Source organism: Scardinius erythrophthalmus, assembly GCF_964197995.2.
Source record: "Scardinius erythrophthalmus genome assembly, chromosome: 7".
NCBI classification, from domain to species: domain Eukaryota; kingdom Metazoa; phylum Chordata; class Actinopteri; order Cypriniformes; family Leuciscidae; genus Scardinius; species Scardinius erythrophthalmus.
In genome coordinates this window covers 45430561-45451192 of record NC_138227.1, presented here as the reverse complement: position 1 = coordinate 45451192, position 20632 = coordinate 45430561, and the positions used below count along the sequence as shown (strand labels likewise).

The 20632-nt window shown below is 41.4% G+C and overlaps 1 protein-coding gene across 6 annotated transcripts in view; it reads left to right on the top strand.

Annotated features, from left to right (window-relative positions):
* Positions 1 to 1054: 1054 nt before the first annotated feature.
* The window catches only part of LOC308694261 (NACHT, LRR and PYD domains-containing protein 1a allele 5), a 37357-nt gene continuing 17779 nt past the window's right edge, over positions 1055 to 20632 (top strand). Inside the window, exons 1-9 of one of the 6 annotated variants that reach the window (XM_081371714.1) lie at positions 1055 to 1266; positions 10574 to 10605; positions 12188 to 12220; positions 13218 to 13286; positions 14650 to 14685; positions 14791 to 14834; positions 16111 to 16163; positions 18804 to 19021; positions 20100 to 20350. In XM_081371714.1, coding sequence (XP_081227840.1) covers positions 1217 to 1266; positions 10574 to 10605; positions 12188 to 12220; positions 13218 to 13286; positions 14650 to 14685; positions 14791 to 14834; positions 16111 to 16163; positions 18804 to 19021; positions 20100 to 20350 — 786 coding nt within the window. In that variant the 5' untranslated portion in view covers positions 1055 to 1216. Of the gene's footprint in view, positions 1267 to 10573; positions 10606 to 12187; positions 12221 to 13217; positions 13287 to 14649; positions 14686 to 14790; positions 14835 to 16110; positions 16164 to 18803; positions 19022 to 20096; positions 20351 to 20632 lie in introns of all 6 variants that reach the window. The other 5 variants (XM_081371718.1, XM_081371715.1, XM_081371713.1 and 2 more) reach the window with 5 other exon arrangements.

Below are 20632 nucleotides of genomic sequence, written 5' to 3'. Positions count from 1 at the left end.
AGGCATTAGAGGCCTACGTCCATAGAGCTGCCCTTTGGCGTAAATCTGAACAACTGTTCATCTGTTTGGGGTCTCCTAGCAAAGGGTCCCCAGCATCTAACCAGAGGATGAGCAAGTCTCTCTCTCTTGCTTCTAAGTTGATCAGACTGCCTTCCGGTGCTCTCGTCTTAGGGCTTTCTTCATGATTTCACAGACAGTAGGGTTGGGAATCGAAAATCTATTCCAATTCTGGAATCGAATACTTGAGGTCAGGAATCGGATACTTGTTATAAAATTAACATTTTGATATCCTCTTATCGATTCCTTTGTGAGCATTTCAATATGACTTTTCAACCGCGAGACGTCTCGCGTTCTGTTTTCTGTGCTGCACACACATCCAAAGCGCGCTCACAGAAAATGTAATTTAAATGGGATTTTAAACCATTGAAGTGCGAGACGACTGCAGGCATGTGTAACTATATTGGGCAACTCTTAAAGTGACAGCAGCTGCCGTATCTATAATAACATTAATCAAACAACAAAAGACAGAGAAAATTCACTCATTCTTGACTGAATAACTTTTGTAACTTTTTGTAATGTATATTTTATTTATAAAGTGCAGTGTTATTTTACATTTGTACACATTACAGTCACAGCTCCCATCGCCCACGTCCCGCTGGTAAAGATGGGTCCACAGGATGACCCGGAGGCGTTCGTGGACCTCTGCATAGGCTGTGAGTTTGCATGTTTGCTTGCTTTTGATACTTTATTTGAACCAAATAGAATTGCCTCGTTGTTATTATGTACTTTAAGTCATTTTAAAGGCTTAAGGTCTATTTTAATTGCCAAACACACACTGCTCTGCCCTATATTGGACTACCAAGACCTCACTGGCCCCCAGGGGTCCCCGGACCCTTCTGTTTGACCCGCATGGTTTTGCATAACTCACTAACTTCTTTTTAAATAATGATTTAATTTGCATATTAAACAATTTTGTTTTATTAGTTAAGCTGCCTTATTGTCTTCCATAATGGACATCTGCTGTATACAAGCTTTAGTTCCCGCCACTTCCTGCAGCTGCAGTCGCGGAAACAAACACCAGTGAGTGTGTGAGTGTGAGTGTGAGTGTGTGTGTGTGGATGGGCTCAGGATTGACTGGGCTCATAGTTTCTTATCTACAAATATCACGTCAAGGAAATATTTGGCGCGCGAACCGACAGCTTTCGGCGCGCGAATAATGGTCGCGCACATGGCACATTATGGAGAAACTACACAACTGAACGATGGGTGAGTGTCGATGGCGAACTGCTGTAACATCATCATCGGAGCAGAGCTCGTGCTGCGGCTTGCACGCGCTGGACGTAAACAAAGAGCGCGCGCCGTCGCGCAAAACCGAAAGTACCACAGTAATAACAGTGCAGTTACGGGGGATTCATGATTCAGGGTTCAGCAGATCAGTCACATATATCTAGTTTATTGCATTGGTCTGAAAGGACCAATGCACTGATCTGCACGAGCGACTCTCGTCACTGACACCAGTAGATCAGCATCCGCCATATATGATATGTTTCAAATAATAGCCTAAACTGGAAAGTTCGGGATGTTCAAATCGTGCTTATGTAGGAAGCGAGGCGAGCCTCTGGATGCGAATGTGACAGGATAGTATAGTAGTAACTTAGTATATGAAAAAGGCTCGAGTTATGAATATTAATAAATTCATTGTGACGTCGGTTGGCCAATAACGTTACCTGATTGGATAAAAGGCGTTTACAGCTAGGTTTATGAATATTTAAGATTATAAGAACTGGGTCCGGGTCTTTAAATATGGTTGAATTGTTACAACAAAATTTTAATGAAATCTTAAAATTTTTATTGAGTTCAGTTCATTAATTTAAAGCCCATTCAACCAAACGATTAATGCTTCCAAAAGTTAATGAAAAACGTATCGTTGACGCGGTTAATCCAAGTCTTCTGAAGACACATGGTCGCTTCATATGATGAACAGGTTTATTTTAAGGTTTTATTTGCATATAAACATAGATGAGCTCATCAAACATGGTAAACAGAAGCTCAAGTGTACTTGTGTGAGCAAACATTGGTTCTTTAGGACTGTGCATGATGGATTAACTCCCATACAGATCTGCGTGTTTACAGAAGGAATGACAATTGAGAATGTCTCTTATTGACCAGTCAATGCATTTCTTCATGATTTATGCACACTAAACACTGCTCTTCAGTAGGATAACTGACAGATATTCAACAATAACCATTTAACCTAATAACCTCTCGTTCCCCATCAACGGCCTTCTGAGATAAGTTCAGATAAAGAGCGGCACAAAACCAATTACACACTTCCTATATGGAGAATGATGCACTTCAGTTCAGTGTAATCTGAGCCCTGGGATCCTCGCTCCACATTCACGAGTTTATAACGGAAAGATGTGGAATATTGCGGGTGAAACGTCTACTTTGTGGCATATAACAACACCTCATTCATAAATTAACCTGTGGATCGTAATGGGAACAACAGGCCATTGGAGGTCCCACACTGATGTCCTGAAGGAGGAGAGTTTGAGCTGTTGTTTGTTAGATGACTGAAGCACAGCACACCATCAGGTCACTGAGGTCTGGGTGATGGTGATCCGATTAAGTGATCCAGTTGTTTCCTCCTGGTACAGACCTTTTTCACTGACTGCGGTGATGTGTTTCTACAGTTATTAGCATCGTAAATCTAGCAAAAGGTTAATTAAAAAAACATTAATGCACATTTACAACACTATACTTTCTCTTGTATGATCTGTTACAATACACCGGCTTAGGGAGCAAATGAGAATGCAAATACAATATTTGTTGTAGCCTCCCAGGTCACACTTTATTTTAACGTGACCCTGACTCCCTGTTTCAATGTTATTTTACATTGTACAAAAGTACAAATGTACTTACTATAGGGTTAGGAGTAGGACTAGGGCTTGGTTTAGGGTTAATTGCGTGTAGATATGCATAATTACTACAGTAACAATGACACAAAAACAAAGTGTTACCTATAGAAGTTTTCTGAACTATGATGACTTCTGCATCTGAGAACCCGCAAATGTGGAAAGGCTCCATTAACATGCATCTTAATGCACCGCCTCTGACCTGTGAATGGATGAGGATGTTACGGGGCTTGTGAGTGAATGAAAAGGATACAGGTGGCAACTGTGCATCTGATTGTAGTTAATGCAGAGAAGTGTGAATCCCCGGCTCCGGATGGTCATGTGTTTGGTGAGTGGGCGGAGCTTCACTGCGGTCCGGACACACTCAGGACTGATAGCGTTCCCACTGCATATGTGAACACGTCGATTTTAACGACCTCTGTTAGTGGTTCCAGTGATCCGATCACAAAACGCTTTAGACTCCTGTATTTCATGAGTTCACCTGCATTCAGTATTAAAGTGCCAAACAGATCTGGATTGCTGTCCTTCCTTGCAGAAGGGATTCACTCCTAATATTCGGCTTGAGTGCCAAACTGACCCTTTGAATTATGGCAGGTATTGGATGAAATGGGGAAGATTAGAATAGAGGAAGAGTTGGGATGAGGGAGGAATGTTGTCACTGGGGCCTGATGAGATAAATCCATGAACAGCCAGAAACAGGACTTTTGTGTTTGTGTTGAAATGTAAGCAACTGTTTTAATGTTTTTACAAGAGTGCATGTGTGCTTTTCTGAGTCACTTCGTTGAGGCAGTGAAGTGTCAGATGTCAGTAGTTGCTCTTGTGTGCGGTTTGTTCCTCTAGCCCGAGGTCAGAGTGTGCAAACAGATGGAAAGCCGCCCACAGTGCTGCTGACACGCTTCATGAAGCTCGCTGCTGCTGCTGCTGCACGCACTTTAAATGACTGATTGTTGGCATAACTTGGTCCTTTCACTGTTACTTTCTAAAGTGAATCATCATCATCATTGACCATGATTTGCGCGTGCAGGAGCTAGTGTTCGTGTGGACTGGAGGTAGGCCTGCTTCAGGGCGTGGTGCAGTGAGAATATGAGATGCTGGTTCTCCATGGTTTCCTGTGACTGCATCTCATGTGACAGGCAGGGGCGTGTACTCTAGAGAATGTGAAATGGGTTGGCAGTCAGTCACTGCCTCAAAAGATGGTGGATGCAAGTGACCAACATGAGCTGAACTCATGGTGGAAACTAATGCAACACTAGTAAGAAGTGCTAACCTGCTATTGTTATATTAGGGTCCTATTTAAGACTTTGATTGAGTGATGTTTACAGTGTTTATAACAATTTTTTCAATACTTTTAACATTTTTCCTAAACTCTTAACACACCAACACACCTACAACACACAACTGACAAAACGGTTAATTTCATTCTCAAAATCACACATTGTACACTAAACTCCAACACTAATTTTCAAAATACAAGAAATATGGGCCAGATTTACTAACAGCTTGCGTCAGCGCAAACCCTCTTTTGGCGTTAAATACCTACTGTCAAATTAGTGCTGACAAGCCGTGGACACAGTTATTTTTGCGGCTCACCTTATGCATTTGTAGGAGTTTCCCTTTCAGGCACAACATTTATGGTAGGAGAGGACTTAAATGAGTAACGCAAGGTGATTGACTAAGGTTTGTGCTCGTCAGTGTACTGGTGTTTGTGCCATTATTTACCGCCCAACAAAAGCATGTCTTAAACCAGGTACTACCTGGTCATAATAGAAGCGATCTGTCTGCGTCTGTGTTATACAAAAAAATGAATTACCCATCTCAAGGTAGCTTTCTGTACGGTTTATGAAAAAAAGAAGAGTAAAGTAAAGGCTTTATTTGCAACAGGAAATTACTGCAAGATAACACAAATCTGCAATAAAGCTGCCATTTATTGTGCAAAAACACAAACTATACAAACAGAAAAAGCCACAGAATTAAAAAAAGAGATCTGCCCGGTCTTTGGCATTTGGCCACATGCTCTCATCCACATCACAGCTGATATCTTCTCTGGCAAGGCATCTTGGGAAGAATCTTTTGGCATGCCTTGTCCACCCCTGGCAGTGTTCAGCTGTGATGTCTTGGCATGCAGCATCTATTGCATCCAGGAGGAGCATTTGGTCCTGTGGACGATGGTCAAAAACCGTCCATCTCCAGGCTGAGAAGAACTCCTCAATGGGGTTGAGGAAAGGGGAGTAAGGGGCCAGGAAAAGGGACATCATCCTCGGATGGGCGTCAAGACAGGCTGTGACTGCACGGGAATGGTGGAATGCCACATTGTCCTATGTGATCACATATATTGGCAAGTGGTCTCCCACCTGTCCCCTTTCTACCTCTGGCTCCAGTCTTTCATGCAGTTCTTCTAAAAACAGGAGAAGGCGGTCAGTGTTGTAAGGTCCAATCTCACATTTATGCAGGAGTGCACTGTTGTTGGTGCACATGGTGATGTTGGGTCCTCTCTGGCCTGGCATGGTAACTGTGGCCCTTTTGCCAATTATGTTTCTTCCGCGCCGATGCCTTTTCGCAAAGTTGAAGACAGACTCGTCAATGTAGATCATTTCATGCGGGACTTGATTGGCCTTCAACTCCACGACTCTCTGAAAGTAATCAGACACAGTGTGTGTAAATGCTTTGCTGTATACTTACTGTATGTCCTACTACTGGATCAACATTAGGCCTATAATATGTGTAAAAACTGAGAGGATGGAAGGAGAAGTTTTCTTGTCTTCTTCTCATGCCGTTAAAAGGGTCCAAAGATCCACTAGAGTTTAGTACTGTAACCAGTGCAAGAATGACTAAACCTCGTAACTCGAGTGGGTCCTCAAACTGTCTGCAAAACCTCATAGGAGCAGCTCCACCCACCTAATCATGAATGAAGTCTTGTACACATTTTGGAGACTGTCTTGATTAAGTACATTGTTTTCTGTATTCAAATATGTAAGGCTAATGTTTTATGTATTCGAGGAGCGTAGAAGAGTGTCTTAGTCTGGGATCTAGTCACTGCCAATAAAGCCTGTTCGTAACACTTCATCTTTTATGACACAAGCTTTTTGCCAAATATATTAAACGACAGTAATAACTGAGTGCCCGCACATAGATACAATAACCTTTGTAACCTGTAAGTTGATAAAAACTTAATGCTTCAGATGCAATTGTTCTAATGACGGACAAAACACAAATATCCAACATTCGCTGGTGAAAAAGCGGTCTTGTAACTCCATTTGAGCTTCATATTGGGAAAATGTTAATACTATAACGACAAATGCAAGTGTCAGAGCCTTAAAGCCTAACCCATTACTAACTTTGACAACAAGGTGTATTAAAAAAAAAATATATATATTTAAAATTTCCTGAATAGAAGTGGTCCTACACTAACCTGCAATTTTTTTGCTGGTTTCAAAACACACCATGCTTGATATAACCTGCCATGTTAACATATCCTCGGATAAACTCCTGCGATCCAACAGTAAATGCCAGGACATTGCCTTGCGACTTACATAGGATGAATTGACAGCTGAGTGCAGGCTTTTCACTCACATTAGATCATGCGGTAACATCACATTTGCATTGGCATTTGCATTTGAATTCATGATTGGTTGACTGGCAAATAAAAATCTTAAACAGAACAATAAAACAACGTTATTAACCAGTTAATGGTCATTTCAAATAAGCGTGTCAGTTCAGAATATTTAAACTTGATTTCGTTTTTGTTTGTTCCTGTTAAAATTTTGTCAGTTTCCAGTTTTTGTTTTCGTTCCTTGAACCGGTTCGGAGCCCTGTATGGAACATTCAAGAATGAAAACCAGTTTTAGTAGAACACAAAAACAACGTCAAGACTTTGTAAAAGGTCTTAAAAGGTCCCCTTTAAATTTTTTTTTTTACAACAATGCAATGGACATGGATTATTGGGACTTTGTTTATGGAGATGTCTTCTGTTAGTAGATGCAGTCATTATACTGTGTACACTCTTGGGCAAAAAACAAAAATGGGCCAAGCACAAAATGGCTAAACACTAAGCTTTTAATTGTGTTAACCACAAATTATTGGTCTGTAAATTAGCAAATATTTTAAGCAAATGCACTACTTAAAAGACATTGCTGTCTCAGAAAAGCATCAAAGACAGAATTAAGTTTTTGGCAGAATATGGGAAGTTGTGTATGGAGTGATGAATCACAATGAAACACGAGTTGCATGGTGATGCTCCAGAGCGGCATCTGCACAAATCTGCTGAAAAATATAATAATAAATGCTTCTCTACCACAGTGAAGCATTTTGAGGAAGAGGAGCCTTTTCAGCTGCTGCTTCACTGTGAAAAGTCATTGGAGAATGGCTCACTTCACACAAATGAAAAGTTGTTATCAAAGTTATTTTTGCTCCTGCTCACACTGCAAAGACAAGCAAGAAGTGGCTTGAGAACAAGTCCATCAGGTTCATGTTTTGGCCTGATCAGAGTCCAGATTTGAACCCTATAGTAAATATTTTGTCTCACATTAAACTCAAATGAACTGGGAGACATTTTTCACTGTTTCAACAGTTTGAAGCCATTAACATTGAGTGGAACAACACTAACTCTTCTTCCTGTAAAAAGCTGACTGCAAGTTTACCCACACGGCTTAAAATAAAAAAACAAAACAAAGAGAAAGGATATTCCATGCTAAGTAACTTTATCTACAGTATTTGTACAATTCTTGCTAATTTCCTGACCAGTGATTTGTGATTAAAATGGTTACCACTAAATATTTGTCAGTTTTTGGCTTGGCCCATTCTTTAAAGACAGGATTTTAAGCTCAACTGACTCTAGGGGCTCAAAGAGAGCTCTCTGTAGACCTGAAAGGATGACAGAGAGGTCCCAGGAGGGGATGAGGCACAGACTGGGAGGATTTAACCTCCTGGCGCCTCTCAGGTTGTGCTTTTCTTGTGATCTGTTATCAATGGCACCGTGATGTGCTGTGATGGCGGCAAAATATACCTTCAAGGTGGAGGGGGACAGCCTCCGTTCCAAGCCCTCTTGAAGGAAGGAAAGCACAGAGCCAACCGGGCTCGCACGCCGCCTCTCTGGCAGACATCTGCAGAGCTGCGGGCTTGGCATCACCTAACACATCCGCAATCTCAGGACTGGCCCAGAATGTTTCTCACGGAGCTTGTGAAGGGTCCGATTCAAGACACGAAGACCCAAGATTGTCCGTAACCCCCCGCTCTTCTCGGATATTATGAAGTACGGACTGTAATATCCTGACTTCAACTCGGCCGGAGGGACAGGCTCTATTGCGTCCTTCGCCAGGGGGACTCCAATCTCCACATGCAGGACAAGGATGTCCCTGACCCTGCCCTGCGTGCCACCGAGGTAAACATGACGCCACTGAACCTTAGGGGATGCCTGGCGAACTGACTGGTGTTAGCGCTGGGGCCCAACCCGGGAATCACAGCGTCCCGGAGTAGAGGCAGTGAGTTGTAGTGCACTTCCTTGGCTCTGTGGGTCCCGTGAGGGACTGGGCAGGGAGGCGTGAGGAGGCGTTGCGTCCTCTAAATCCTGACGCTTACTTTTGCTCGCTCTCAGCTCAGACCCAGTATGGCACAGAGGTTTTTGGAAACTGCTCTTTTATTGAGAAAGTGGGAACAGAAACAAAACAAAACTCAAGATTGTCCAAGACTCCTCCGGGGGAAGGAGCAATGCGTTCACGGTCTCTTGGATCAGAGCAGCTCCCTCCATCTCTGGGCCATCTGTCTCAGGGCCGCTTTGATGTGGGGTCAAGGGTTTAGCGGTCTGGTCAGGCTGCGTCGGCTTCCTGCGGGTGGCTCGGAGTGGACGGGATGCCTCCGGCCTTTCCGGAGCCGATGCAGCCTGCAGGGGGACGCCCGCGACAGCTTGGTGGCAGTTTCACGCTGGGGCAGGATGTGTTTTATGGCCTCCATCTGCTTCTGGACAGTATCGCCAAAGAGGCCGGCCTGGGAGAAGGGGGGCGTCGAGAAAGTAAACTTTGTCTGCGTCCTTCATCTCAGCCAGGTCCAACCAGCCATCTACAAGTGCACCGCAATTGCACGCTCCACCTGTGGAATGTCCACGTAACCCTTGGTGGCCCCGCTATCGAGGGTAGTGAGAGTGGAGGAGGCACATTGTCTGAACCTCGGAGAAGAAAGGCACTTAGGAACCAATCATCTAACCGCGGGAGCTCAGGACACGGTGGAGGGTTCCACTCAAGCCTGATGCTCACGGCAGCCCGGGAAAGCATGGCCATCAAATCTGAGTACGATTCAGCGTGAGCAACCACCCCGGAGGGGGGAAGCTCAACTTCCTCTTCTAATTGACAGCTAATTCTCATCCGGAGCACTGAATGAGACACAAGGTGCCTCACGGTGGGGGACCCGCGGCAACGTTCGGCAACTGGACCCGCGTGACACATTCGGCCCGACGAAGAAGCTCTCACTGTAACCCTCAGATCTCCCAGAGTGCTAACCAGACTAATGGCTCTACTACGACGGGCAGCAGCAGGGACTCGTGGAGAAGAAGAGTAGCAACCGCAATGCCGACATGGACATACTCTCGCGGTGAGAGCATGCACCCTCCTCGAACGCTCTCTCAGCATCTCAGCATGCTGTTTGCCCAGGCATGAGAGACAGCGATCATGGCTGTCAGATGAAGTCAGGTAATGACCACATCCAGAAACACATGGATGGAAAGACATCTTGAAAAAGACGCTGACCCACCATGTTTGCTCTTTTAGGGAACTGCTCTTTTAGCCAAAACACCAAGGGGTGAATGCTGCACTGTGTGCACTGCAAGCTGGATGCAAACACCGCTGGATTGCGCTTTCACACCGGCAGAAAGATCCCATGACAAGCTGCAGGCAAAGTAGCATTCAAATTGCTGTTTTGGGGGTGTTCTCCTGATAGCAATGAAAATTGCTGTTGTTTGCTCTTTGCTTAGAAATGTACTCTCCTTTTCATTAGAGGTGAATTGGTAAGAGTGATTACTGTGCAACTGCTCGGCTCCGAAGCAAAATATGAACAAAATGAGTAATGCTGGTCCTATTTACACTCATATGTCAGGGTAGGTGTGACTCAGCATGCAAATCTCACTGGCCAATGTTCATTGGCTCGTTTTGTTACCACTTGGAGGTGATTGGTCTCCCAGGCGAGACCCCATGACGTCAGTCTGACTTATCTGAATGGGAACTGGAGTTAAAACATAATATTCTAAAGATGCTTTCTCTGGCATATAAGGTCTATAGAGTGACTGTCATTGTTGTTCAGGTGTCATGTTACAGTCAGAGTCACACGCTCGCTACGTCAACAGTGTTTACATAACATTGCAAGTAAATGGCTTGACATGACTATAGTTTAGTGTATATATAGTTTTGTCATGTCACGTCATGCTATTTGCTTGTAATGTCTTCACGGAAACTGTTTGACCTTTCAGGACACCAGTGCGCTGTTGCATACATTTCACAAATATGACATTAAGTTAAGCTCAATATCCGAGCTAACTGTAAAGTCAAGATTGTAGCTTTCCACTGGTAGCAAAGTTATTGCTAAATTTTCTTTCTTTCTTTACCCCACTGCATTTCTTAAATATCCATGTTTATGAACTCTTTCATATTCACATATAGTTTAATTGTTCTTTTCAGGAATGGAGACGTTTCGCCATCAGACCTGAAGGGTGAGTGAATGTGTTCTGCATCCCAACTCAAATCGGATTCATTTAATTAAGCTTGAACAGAGAGAAGGACATGGCCAGTAAACATGAGTGTAAAACAGTGTAAACATGTCTGCATAGCACGTTCTCCAGTAGAGGTCATCATAACCTTACATATACACACACACACTCCATCACCTATGCTGCTTTTACTGTCATTCAGATTCTATTGTACTTTTTATTACATTTTTTTTTAAAATAAGAGTTTTAATAATAGTTTTTTTTATATATATTTTCGTTTGGATTTATTTTGTGTTTTTGACATTTTTATAATTTTTTATAATTTTTTTATATAAATATATATATATATAGTTTTTATTCATTTTATTTCGTTTTATTTTTAGTTATTTTAGTATATTAAGTTAAACTAAATGAAAATGTGAATTGTTGCAATTTCAGTTCGGTTAACGTTTATTTTATTTCAAGTAAGGAAAATGTTTGGTTTTAGTTTGCTAACAAATGTGTGTTTATATTAGAGGCAACTTATTCAACTGGTTATAACCATAATTTGTTAGTGTTGATAGTAGCCTCCTAACTCTTCCTTTGTGCATCTGTGTAATCCTTTCCAAATACTATTACCAATAACTAAAAGTGAACTGGTGAAAGTGTGGCACTTTATCTGTTAGTGGCAGATAGGGTTTCCAAGGATAGTAAACACAGAGCGCCTGAATGAATCAGCGCTGTGAACGTGAAGTCGCTTTTATCTTCATTAAAATTACTTCACTTTATCTTTATGGATGAATGAATGAAGGTGATGTTGCTCACACATATAGACTGTATTCAGCTGAACTGGTTTAACCATTACCCTTACCCTTTATTATTTGAATTATATTATTTTACAAAGTTATTTATCCTCATTCACCATATAACATATATCATTTAACAATCACATGTAAAGTTGAAGTTTTGACCTCAGAAGCAGCTCTATTTACAAGTCAAAACTCTAAAAGTCAAAGTAACACAAGAGTCAGGAAGGCAAACCAAATGTGAGGAGTAGAGCTCAACATGACACCAACAACAGGATCAACATCACATACACACACACACACACACTAGGTGCTAACCGCAATAGTAAGAGGCGCATTGTGGACCCGCCTATAGGCGCACATTACTAACACGCAAAATGACAAAAAATATATATATACTGTGCCATTGACTTTAGACCAGGTTTTTGTTGATCAATGGCTCAGTCTATTTCTGTTCCTCAAAATAGCAACACACCAACAATGCGCCTGAACACACTCCTCGTTTTCAGACCAGCAGCCCATGGGTGAACAAATGAGTGCAAATGCTTTTGCTATTTAAACAACGTGGCAAAGGACGTGAAAAATGATAACTGCGTCGGGCTGAAACTAGCAAAACACACTTGCGTCGCGCTGCATTGCGCCGGGTGTAAGATAGGGCCCTTAGTGTGATTGCTGTTTGATTTCTATTTTTCTCTTTAAAAGTTGTCTTCTGAATGAATGATTAATGATGTTGCTGTTTGAGCTGTGAAGATTAAGACATTAGTTCATAAAGATAATGTTCCTGTTCTCTGCTTAAACAGATCAGCCTGCGGAAAGTTCTCACAGCAGTTCAGGTATGTCAGTTCATTTAAAACTCAAATCTGCTTCTCAATTCTCACAATAATCAAAGAGTGCCATATGAAGAATTAATGGACTGTAAATATTCCCTACATATGACAGATTTCACACATAAATGACTTGTTGTTCCAGCATGTATGTCTTTTACATAAACACACTACAAATACAGGAATCAGTGCATTGCAGGAACAAGTATACACACCTTTTGTGTTTACTTGGGTTTCTGCATAAATTAACATAATCTTCCCTTCAACTTAAGTCACATGACACACAAATTATACGTTTTGATATCATTGACTGTGCAGGGTGGAAAAAATATGTGAACCCTTGGGTTTTGTGTGTGACCCTCGTTCAGCAACAATAACCTCTACCAAACATTTCCTGGAATTGTGTTCAGACCAGCAGTGTTTTATTCTGCTCGCTTTGTTGTTTTTCATAATAAATACTGTAGTGTTATAGAAACCATATAGTTTGAAGCCATATAGTTATTTTTATCATGGTGGTGACAAGACGTGCTATTTCACCTGTGGTTACCATAACTCTTTCAGTGCCTCATTATTTTGTGATATCAACACAGCTTGGTTAGACATATGGCTTTGGATTTCTAGCAACTTTAGGGTCCAAATTATTTGGTAAAATAATTATTTTGTACAAAAAAATGTTGAGTTCATTACATTTGTTTTACAGTAAACTTGAACTTCTCTAACATTTTGTACACTTACATTTTTTCATTAACCGTTTAAGCTCAGATCTCTGTTTACAAAGTTCAACATATTTACCAGGTTAAAGTAATAGAGTATTTTGCCGTCTACTCCCTCTCATGTCGATAACACATGTATGATTTGTATTTTGTTGTGGATCTGAAGAGCAGCTGTTAGTTAGAGTTCATTTATTCTTCTGCTGCACACAAGAAACAACACACCATATGAAGAGTGTGAGAGTTTTCTCAAAGAAACATGTATGACACACGCTATTGTGCATGTGTGTGTTCAGATGATACGTCAGCTGAGGAGAGCTCAGAGGAAGAGGAGGCCAATGAAGAGGAAGAGGAAGGAGATTCAGGTTGAGATTTGCTCTCTTTATATAATCTTTTCTGATTTACTTTTATCTTCTTAAAACATAAATAATGTACACTATATGAACAAAAGTATTGGGACACACCGCTTAATTCTTGAATTCAGGTGTTTCAGTGAGACCCATTGGCACAGGCGATTAAAATCAAGCACCTAGTCATGCTTGCTTACAGACATTTGTGAAAGGGTCGTTCTGAAGAGCTCAGTGAGTTCAAGCGTGGTACTGGGATAGCAGTAAGTCAGATTGTGAAATTTCATCCCTGCTAGATATTCCACGCTCAACTGTAAGTATTGGAAAGTTGAAGCGTTTCGGACCCGCAGAAGCTCAATTCAAAATCAGAAGATCATGTAAAGTCTCAGAGCGAACCGGTCACTGAGTGCTGAGGCGCATGGTGTGTGAAAGTCACCAACGCTCTGCTGAAGACTTCCACACTTCCACTGGCATTAACATCAGCACAGAACCTGTGCGGCGGGAGCTTCACGGAGTGGGTTTCCCTGGCCGAGCGGCTGCGTTCAAGCCTCACATCAGCGAGCACAACATCAAGTGTGGGATGAAGTGTGTAAAGCACACTGTCACTGGACTCTAGAGCGGTGGAACCTGACGAATCACGCTCCTCTGTGTCTGATGGGCGAGTCTGGGTTTGGCAGATTTTGTTTGGTGGAGGTGTAGGGCTGTGTTTCAGGGGTTGGACTAAGCCTCTTTCTTCCAGTGAAGGGAAATACTGATGCTTCGGCATACCAAGACATTTTGTTCAATGCTATGCTTCCAACATTGTGGGAAGGCCTTTTCTATTCCAGCATGACGGTCCCCATTGCACAAAACAAGCTACATAAAGACATGGATGGATGAGTTTGGTGTGGATGAACTTGACTGAGCCAGAGATCGAGCTTCTCGTCCGACATCAGTGCCTGACCTCACAACTGCTCTAATGGGTGAATGGGCAAAGATTCCCACAGAAACTCCAAAATCTTGAGGAAAGCCTTCCCATTATACCTGCAAAGAGGGACGACTCCATATTAATGTCTGTGTATTTCAAATGAGCTGTGATTACAGTCCCGGCTGGTGTACTGGGCAGGTCTCCCGATACTTATGTACATATAGTGTATGTAAGCTGCTTTCCTGAGTGCCTTGCTATTTTAAAGCAGATGAAGTGCACTAAAAACAGCACTAAAGCCTAATATATAGCAATAAATAATCACAGTAATGGACATCAAGATATTTTATTGTAATGACTTGTTTTATTGTAAGATAAAAATTAAATGTGAAGCTTTCAGGGCTCTTATAAATGGTCCAGTTTTACACACCTCGAGTGAAGGATCAATCTTAATGATGGAATATCATGCTTTTTCAGACTCCAACACGAGATCCAGTGTAGAAAAGCCCAGCGGTAATGATACTCTCTCTGTTTCCAACATGTTTCAGATGTTTACAGCGTGATGTTGTGTGTTTGTTGAGTCAGTCATATAGTGTGTTTTCTCCCACAATGCCTCAGATGAGCAGCTTCAGCCGTGCTGTGAGAAGTGCAGAGCTCTAAAGGTCAGTCTGTCTCTGAACACTGATAACGTCAAACGAACATTCGTAGCTTAAAGGATCAGTTCACTTCAGAATTAAAACTTCCTAATCATTTACTCTCCCACACGTCATCCAAGATGTCCATGTCTTTCTTTCTTCAGTCGAAAAGAAATGAAGGTTTTTGAGGAAAACACTCCAGGATTTTTCTCCATATAGTCAAGTCACCTTTATTTATATAGCACTTTTTACAACACAGATTGTTTCAAAGCAGCTTTAGAGAGATAACAGGAAAATAATGACATTCCAGGATGTTTCTCCATATAGTGACTTCAACCATCCGCCATTTTATAACAAAAATCAACATTTATATACTTTTAACCTCAAATGCTCGTCTTGCACTAGCTGTGATGCGACACACATTAGGTAATCACGCTGAAAGTACAGACATAGTGTTTACAAAGCGAACATACAAAGACTAAATCAAAAGCCATTTACAATCAAAATAAATCAATAAAAGGTAAAACAACGATTGTCGGATGATTTTGAAGTTGGAGTTTTTTTGCCCTACCCAAACTTTTTGAACCGAAACAAGCGTGACCTTTCAGCGTGATTATGTAATGTGTGGCGCATCACAGCTTGTGCAAGACAAGGACTTGTGGTTAAAAGTATATACATGTTTTTTTAGAAAATGTCCGCTGGTTTGTCTAGATGAGACTCTTATTCCTCGGCTGGATCGTGTCGAGACTTTGAAGCTGCACTGAAACTCACATCTGGACCTTCGACCCGTTGGACCCCATTGAAGACACTATATGGAGGAACATCCTGGAGTGTTTTCCTCAGAAACCTTCATTTCTTCTCCACTTAAGAAAGAAAGACATGAACATCTCGGATAACGTGGAGGAGAGTAAATTATCTGGAAATATTTATTCTGAAGTGAACTAATCCTTTAATGGGGTCTTACAAAACAGCATAGTAATAGTAAACAATCAATTATTGAAAAGTGCATATCTGTATATATCAGCATTCATGACCTATAATCACATCACAGTAGTAATATTTAAACATTTTGTAATCCAATTCAAGCACATTATTTCGCCAACCATTTTAAATATAGCAAATAAATATATATTTATATGTATAATAAATCAGTGTTTATTTATACATTTGGAGCAATTTAATCTCCTATATATATATATCCAAAATGACTGTAGGTTAAGCTTTCAAAACAGTCAGTTTGATTGACAGATGAACTACTGGTGATGAATTTAATGCCGACATGCAACTGTTTTTCCCCTCACAGAATCCCAAATATGAGCTTGTCTCCCCCAGGAAACTGTCCAAAGAACGGCTACTGTAAGTCCCTCTGTTCCAGATTTACTCAGTGTTGTTGCGGTACGGCGATCAGTCACATCTGACTCAGAAGTCACGTCCCCTTGCTTTATGACTCTCCTTTTCTAAATGACCAGTGCTGAACTTGAACACGGCCAGATTTATAAGAATCCGGGATAATGTGAGAATGGTCAAATGTGTCATTTTATTGTTTCTATTCCCCAGTGAATAATACACAAGAAAGCCAAGTTTCTTAGAGCAACGTGAACACTTCCATTCAAAAGTTTGCGCTCGATAAGATTTATTAATGTTTTTGAAAGAATTTAATGCATCTTTGCTGAATAAAAGTATTAATTTCTAAAAAAAAAAAAAAAAAAAACATCTTACTGACCCCAAACTTTTGAATAGTACTGTGTGTGTAAACAGTAAAAAAGCATTTATACCAGTATTGAAATGTTAAACCTTTTTAGTGCCGTTGCTCACGATTAATCACACTAATTGGGGCGGCAGTGGCTCAGTGGTTCATGTAGATTGTCTACAAACCGAAAGGTTGGTGGTTCAATCCCCGGTTCTATCCTGACCAAGTGTCGAGGTGTCCATGAGCAAGACACCTAACCCCAGCTGCTCCCGACGAGCTGGATGGCGCCTTGCATGGCTGACACCGCCGTCGGTGTGTGAATGAGTGAGTGAATGGGTGAATGTGAGGCTATATGTACAGCGCTTTGGTGGCCATAGGTCTGTGAAAGCGCTATATAAATGCAGTCCATTTACCATTTTTTACAATAATCAAAGTTTGTGTTTACATAATATATGTGCGTGTACTGTGTTTAATTATTTTGTATATATAAATACACACACATATGCATGTATATATTTATGAAAAATGTAAATTTATATATAAAATATTTATATTTAATAATTATGTATAAATATATATATACATGCAAATATTTCTTAAAATATGTGTGTATTTATATAATACAAAATAATTTAACAGTACACACACATATATTATGTAAACAAACTTTTATTTTGGATGCGATTAATCGCGATTAATCATTCTACATGATAAAAGGAAACTGAAAACTGCATAGGCTGTAAACTAGGACCAGTGCTAACACGAGTTAACTCTACATGAGGAAACGCTGCAGATTGACTGGTTTGACACTGACTTCCTGTTGTTCTCCCAGTGATGTTTCTGTTGTTCTCCCAGTGATGTTCCTGTTGTTCTCCCAGTGATGTTTCTGTTGTTCTCCCAGTGATGTTCCTGTTGTTCTCCCAGTGATGTTCCTGTTGTTCTCCCAGTGATGTTCCTGTTGTTCTCCCAGTGATGTTTCTGTTGTTCTCCCAGTGATGTTTCTGTTGTTCTCCCAGTGATGTTTCTGTTGTTCTCCCAGTGATGTTCCTGTTGTTCTCCCAGTGATGTTTCTGTTGTTCTCCCAGTGATGTTTCTGTTGTTCTCCCAGTGATGTTCCTGTTGTTCTCCCAGTGATGTTTCTGTTGTTCTCCCAGTGATGTTCCTGTTGTTCTCCCAGTGATGTTTCTGTTGTTCTCCCAGTGATGTTTCTGTTGTTCTCCCAGTGATGTTCCTGTTGTTCTCCCAGTGATGTTTCTGTTGTTCTCCCAGTGATGTTTCTGTTGTTCTCCCAGTGATGTTCCTGTTGTTCTCCCAGTGATGTTCCTGTTGTTCTCCCAGTGATGTTTCTGTTGTTCTCCCAGTGATGTTCCTGTTGTTCTCCCAGTGATGTTCCTGTTGTTCTCCCAGTGATGTTCCTGTTGTTCTCCCAGTGATGTTTCTGTTGTTCTCCCAGTGATGTTCCTGTTGTTCTCCCAGTGATGTTCCTGTTGTTCTCCCAGTGATGTTTCTGTTGTTCTCCCAGTGATGTTCCTGTTGTTCTCCCAGTGATGTTTCTGTTGTTCTCCCAGTGATGTTTCTGTTGTTCTCCCAGTGATGTTCCTGTTGTTCTCCCAGTGATGTTCCTGTTGTTCTCCCAGTGATGTTTCTGTTGTTCTCCCAGTGATGTTCCTGTTGTTCTCCCAGTGATGTTTCTGTTGTTCTCCCAGTGATGTTCCTGTTGTTCTCCCAGTGATGTTCCTGTTGTTCTCCCAGTGATGTTCCTGTTGTTCTCCCAGTGATGTTTCTGTTGTTCTCCCAGTGATGTTCCTGTTGTTCTCCCAGTGATGTTTCTGTTGTTCTCCCAGTGATGTTTCTGTTGTTCTCCCAGTGATGTTTCTGTTGTTCTCCCAGTGATGTTCCTGTTGTTCTCCCAGTGATGTTCCTGTTGTTCTCCCAGTGATGTTTCTGTTGTTCTCCCAGTGATGTTCCTGTTGTTCTCCCAGTGATGTTCCTGTTGTTCTCCCAGTGATGTTTCTGTTGTTCTCCCAGTGATGTTCCTGTTGTTCTCCCAGTGATGTTTCTGTTGTTCTCCCAGTGATGTTCCTGTTGTTCTCCCAGTGATGTTCCTGTTGTTCTCCCAGTGATGTTCCTGTTGTTCTCCCAGTGATGTTCCTGTTGTTCTCCCAGTGATGTTTCTGTTGTTCTCCCAGTGATGTTTCTGTTGTTCTCCCAGTGATGTTCCTGTTGTTCTCCCAGTGATGTTTCTGTTGTTCTCCCAGTGATGTTCCTGTTGTTCTCCCAGTGATGTTCCTGTTGTTCTGCTGTAGGCTAAAGCTGGATGCTGAGGGTGTGTATGAGTGTTCAGACACTGGGCTGGTGTTCGAGGTCTCCCAGCGCGTCAGCATCACATACTGCGTTCTCTCCTGGAGCAAGTTTAGCACGTACTTGACCGGATCATGGAAATTTGCCGGACCCATTTTTGATGTGGAATGCGATCCATCCATTCTCAAATCCGTCCAGTTCCCACACTCACTGTGTCTGGCAGGTACAGTGCTATCAAGTCAAATCAGCTTTATTTATATAGCCTATTTTATTTATATATATATATATATATATATATATATATATATATATATATATATATATATATATGAAGTGTTCAGATGCAAAAGCCTCTAAGTGCCATCTGAAATTTTCTTCTAGAATGATCATTTTGATCAAGCTCGTATATTTATGTTCAGAAATTTCACTTAAATGGCAATGAAAATTACCTATGAATTGTCATTTAAGTGAAATTACTGATCTTAAATATACAAACTTGATGGCACTTAGAGGCTTTTGCATCTGAACTCTTCATATATATATATGTGTGTGTGTATAGTGAAAAATAATTGCCAGTGAATTAAATTCTGCTGCTGTCAATATCAGATCAAATCAACTTTTATTTATATAGCACAATAAAAGCAACAGTAGTTGGCCAATGTGTTGTACGACAGGATAAATATCTAAAAAAACAACAAGAAAGACTGCAAAACAAATGATAAAGGGAGTTTACATCAAAAACACCAATCACTAAAACATTCAACATTAAAAAAATCAAAGACAGTTGTAAGCCTGTGAAAAGAGGTAGGTTTTAAGGATAGAGGAAGACTATTCCACAATTTTGGAGCAACATCAGACATTATTGATCTAGCAGAGTTATGTAATTTCAAAAAGGTCAGAGAGATATTTTGGAGCTAATAGGTTCATGGCTTTAAAAACAAAAAGCAGGATTTTAAAATCAGTTCTGTAACAAACCGGTGTTGGGAAAATATTATTACATTTCCTGGTAAGCATAATAATAAGCAGTTATTCAGCTCAATTCTGTTCACGTTTGTTTCTCATCTGATAGTGTCAGTACAGGTAGATGAATATTAAGCGTGTAGATATCAGGAGACAGAATGGAGAAAGAACACGTGGGAGGATCTGTTCTCTGAGAGAAAAAAGAGTTTTCTCATGAGTTTAACAGTAGGACCTTCGGTTTTGTGAAGAGCTCTTTGAATGGTTTTGACATGATGGAAAAATGTTTATTTGTCACCATTCTCACGGTGTCTTCCTGTATATGCGTCCGCCGCTCTCAGCAGATAAAGACAACGAGGTGAAGTTCAGCGTGCTCCACGTGAAGAACAGCCGTGGTCAGATCGAGCCCTCGGCCGATCACTCCGGGAGTCACGTCAAATGGACCGTGTCTTCGCTGTCACCCGTGGGTCCCATTGTTCAGACGTCTAAGTCAGCAGAGCATCATGGGGTCGTGCAGGTGTTCAAAGAGGTGGGCCATGAAAACTCCTTCTCCTTCAGAGTTTACCTGGCTGGAAACAACTGCTCTGACATCAAGGTGAGGAAACCAGAGGGCTTCTGCTTTCACCAAACTATGACGAGTCCAACGCCGTTTACAGAGCATGGCTGACTGGCCTGATTCTCGGTAACCCTGCGATGTAAGCTTTTGGTAATCGCTATATTTAGATGTGATTTTAGGCTTAAACTCGAGCAAGGCGGCGCTGTGCACAGGGACTAGTGGCGGTCAGTAGGAGTGATGACGTCATCGTGACATCACACCAGTTTCAGTTCTGCATCTCTGCCACTCTGTGGTGTGTGATTGAAGCAGGTGGCTTTGTGT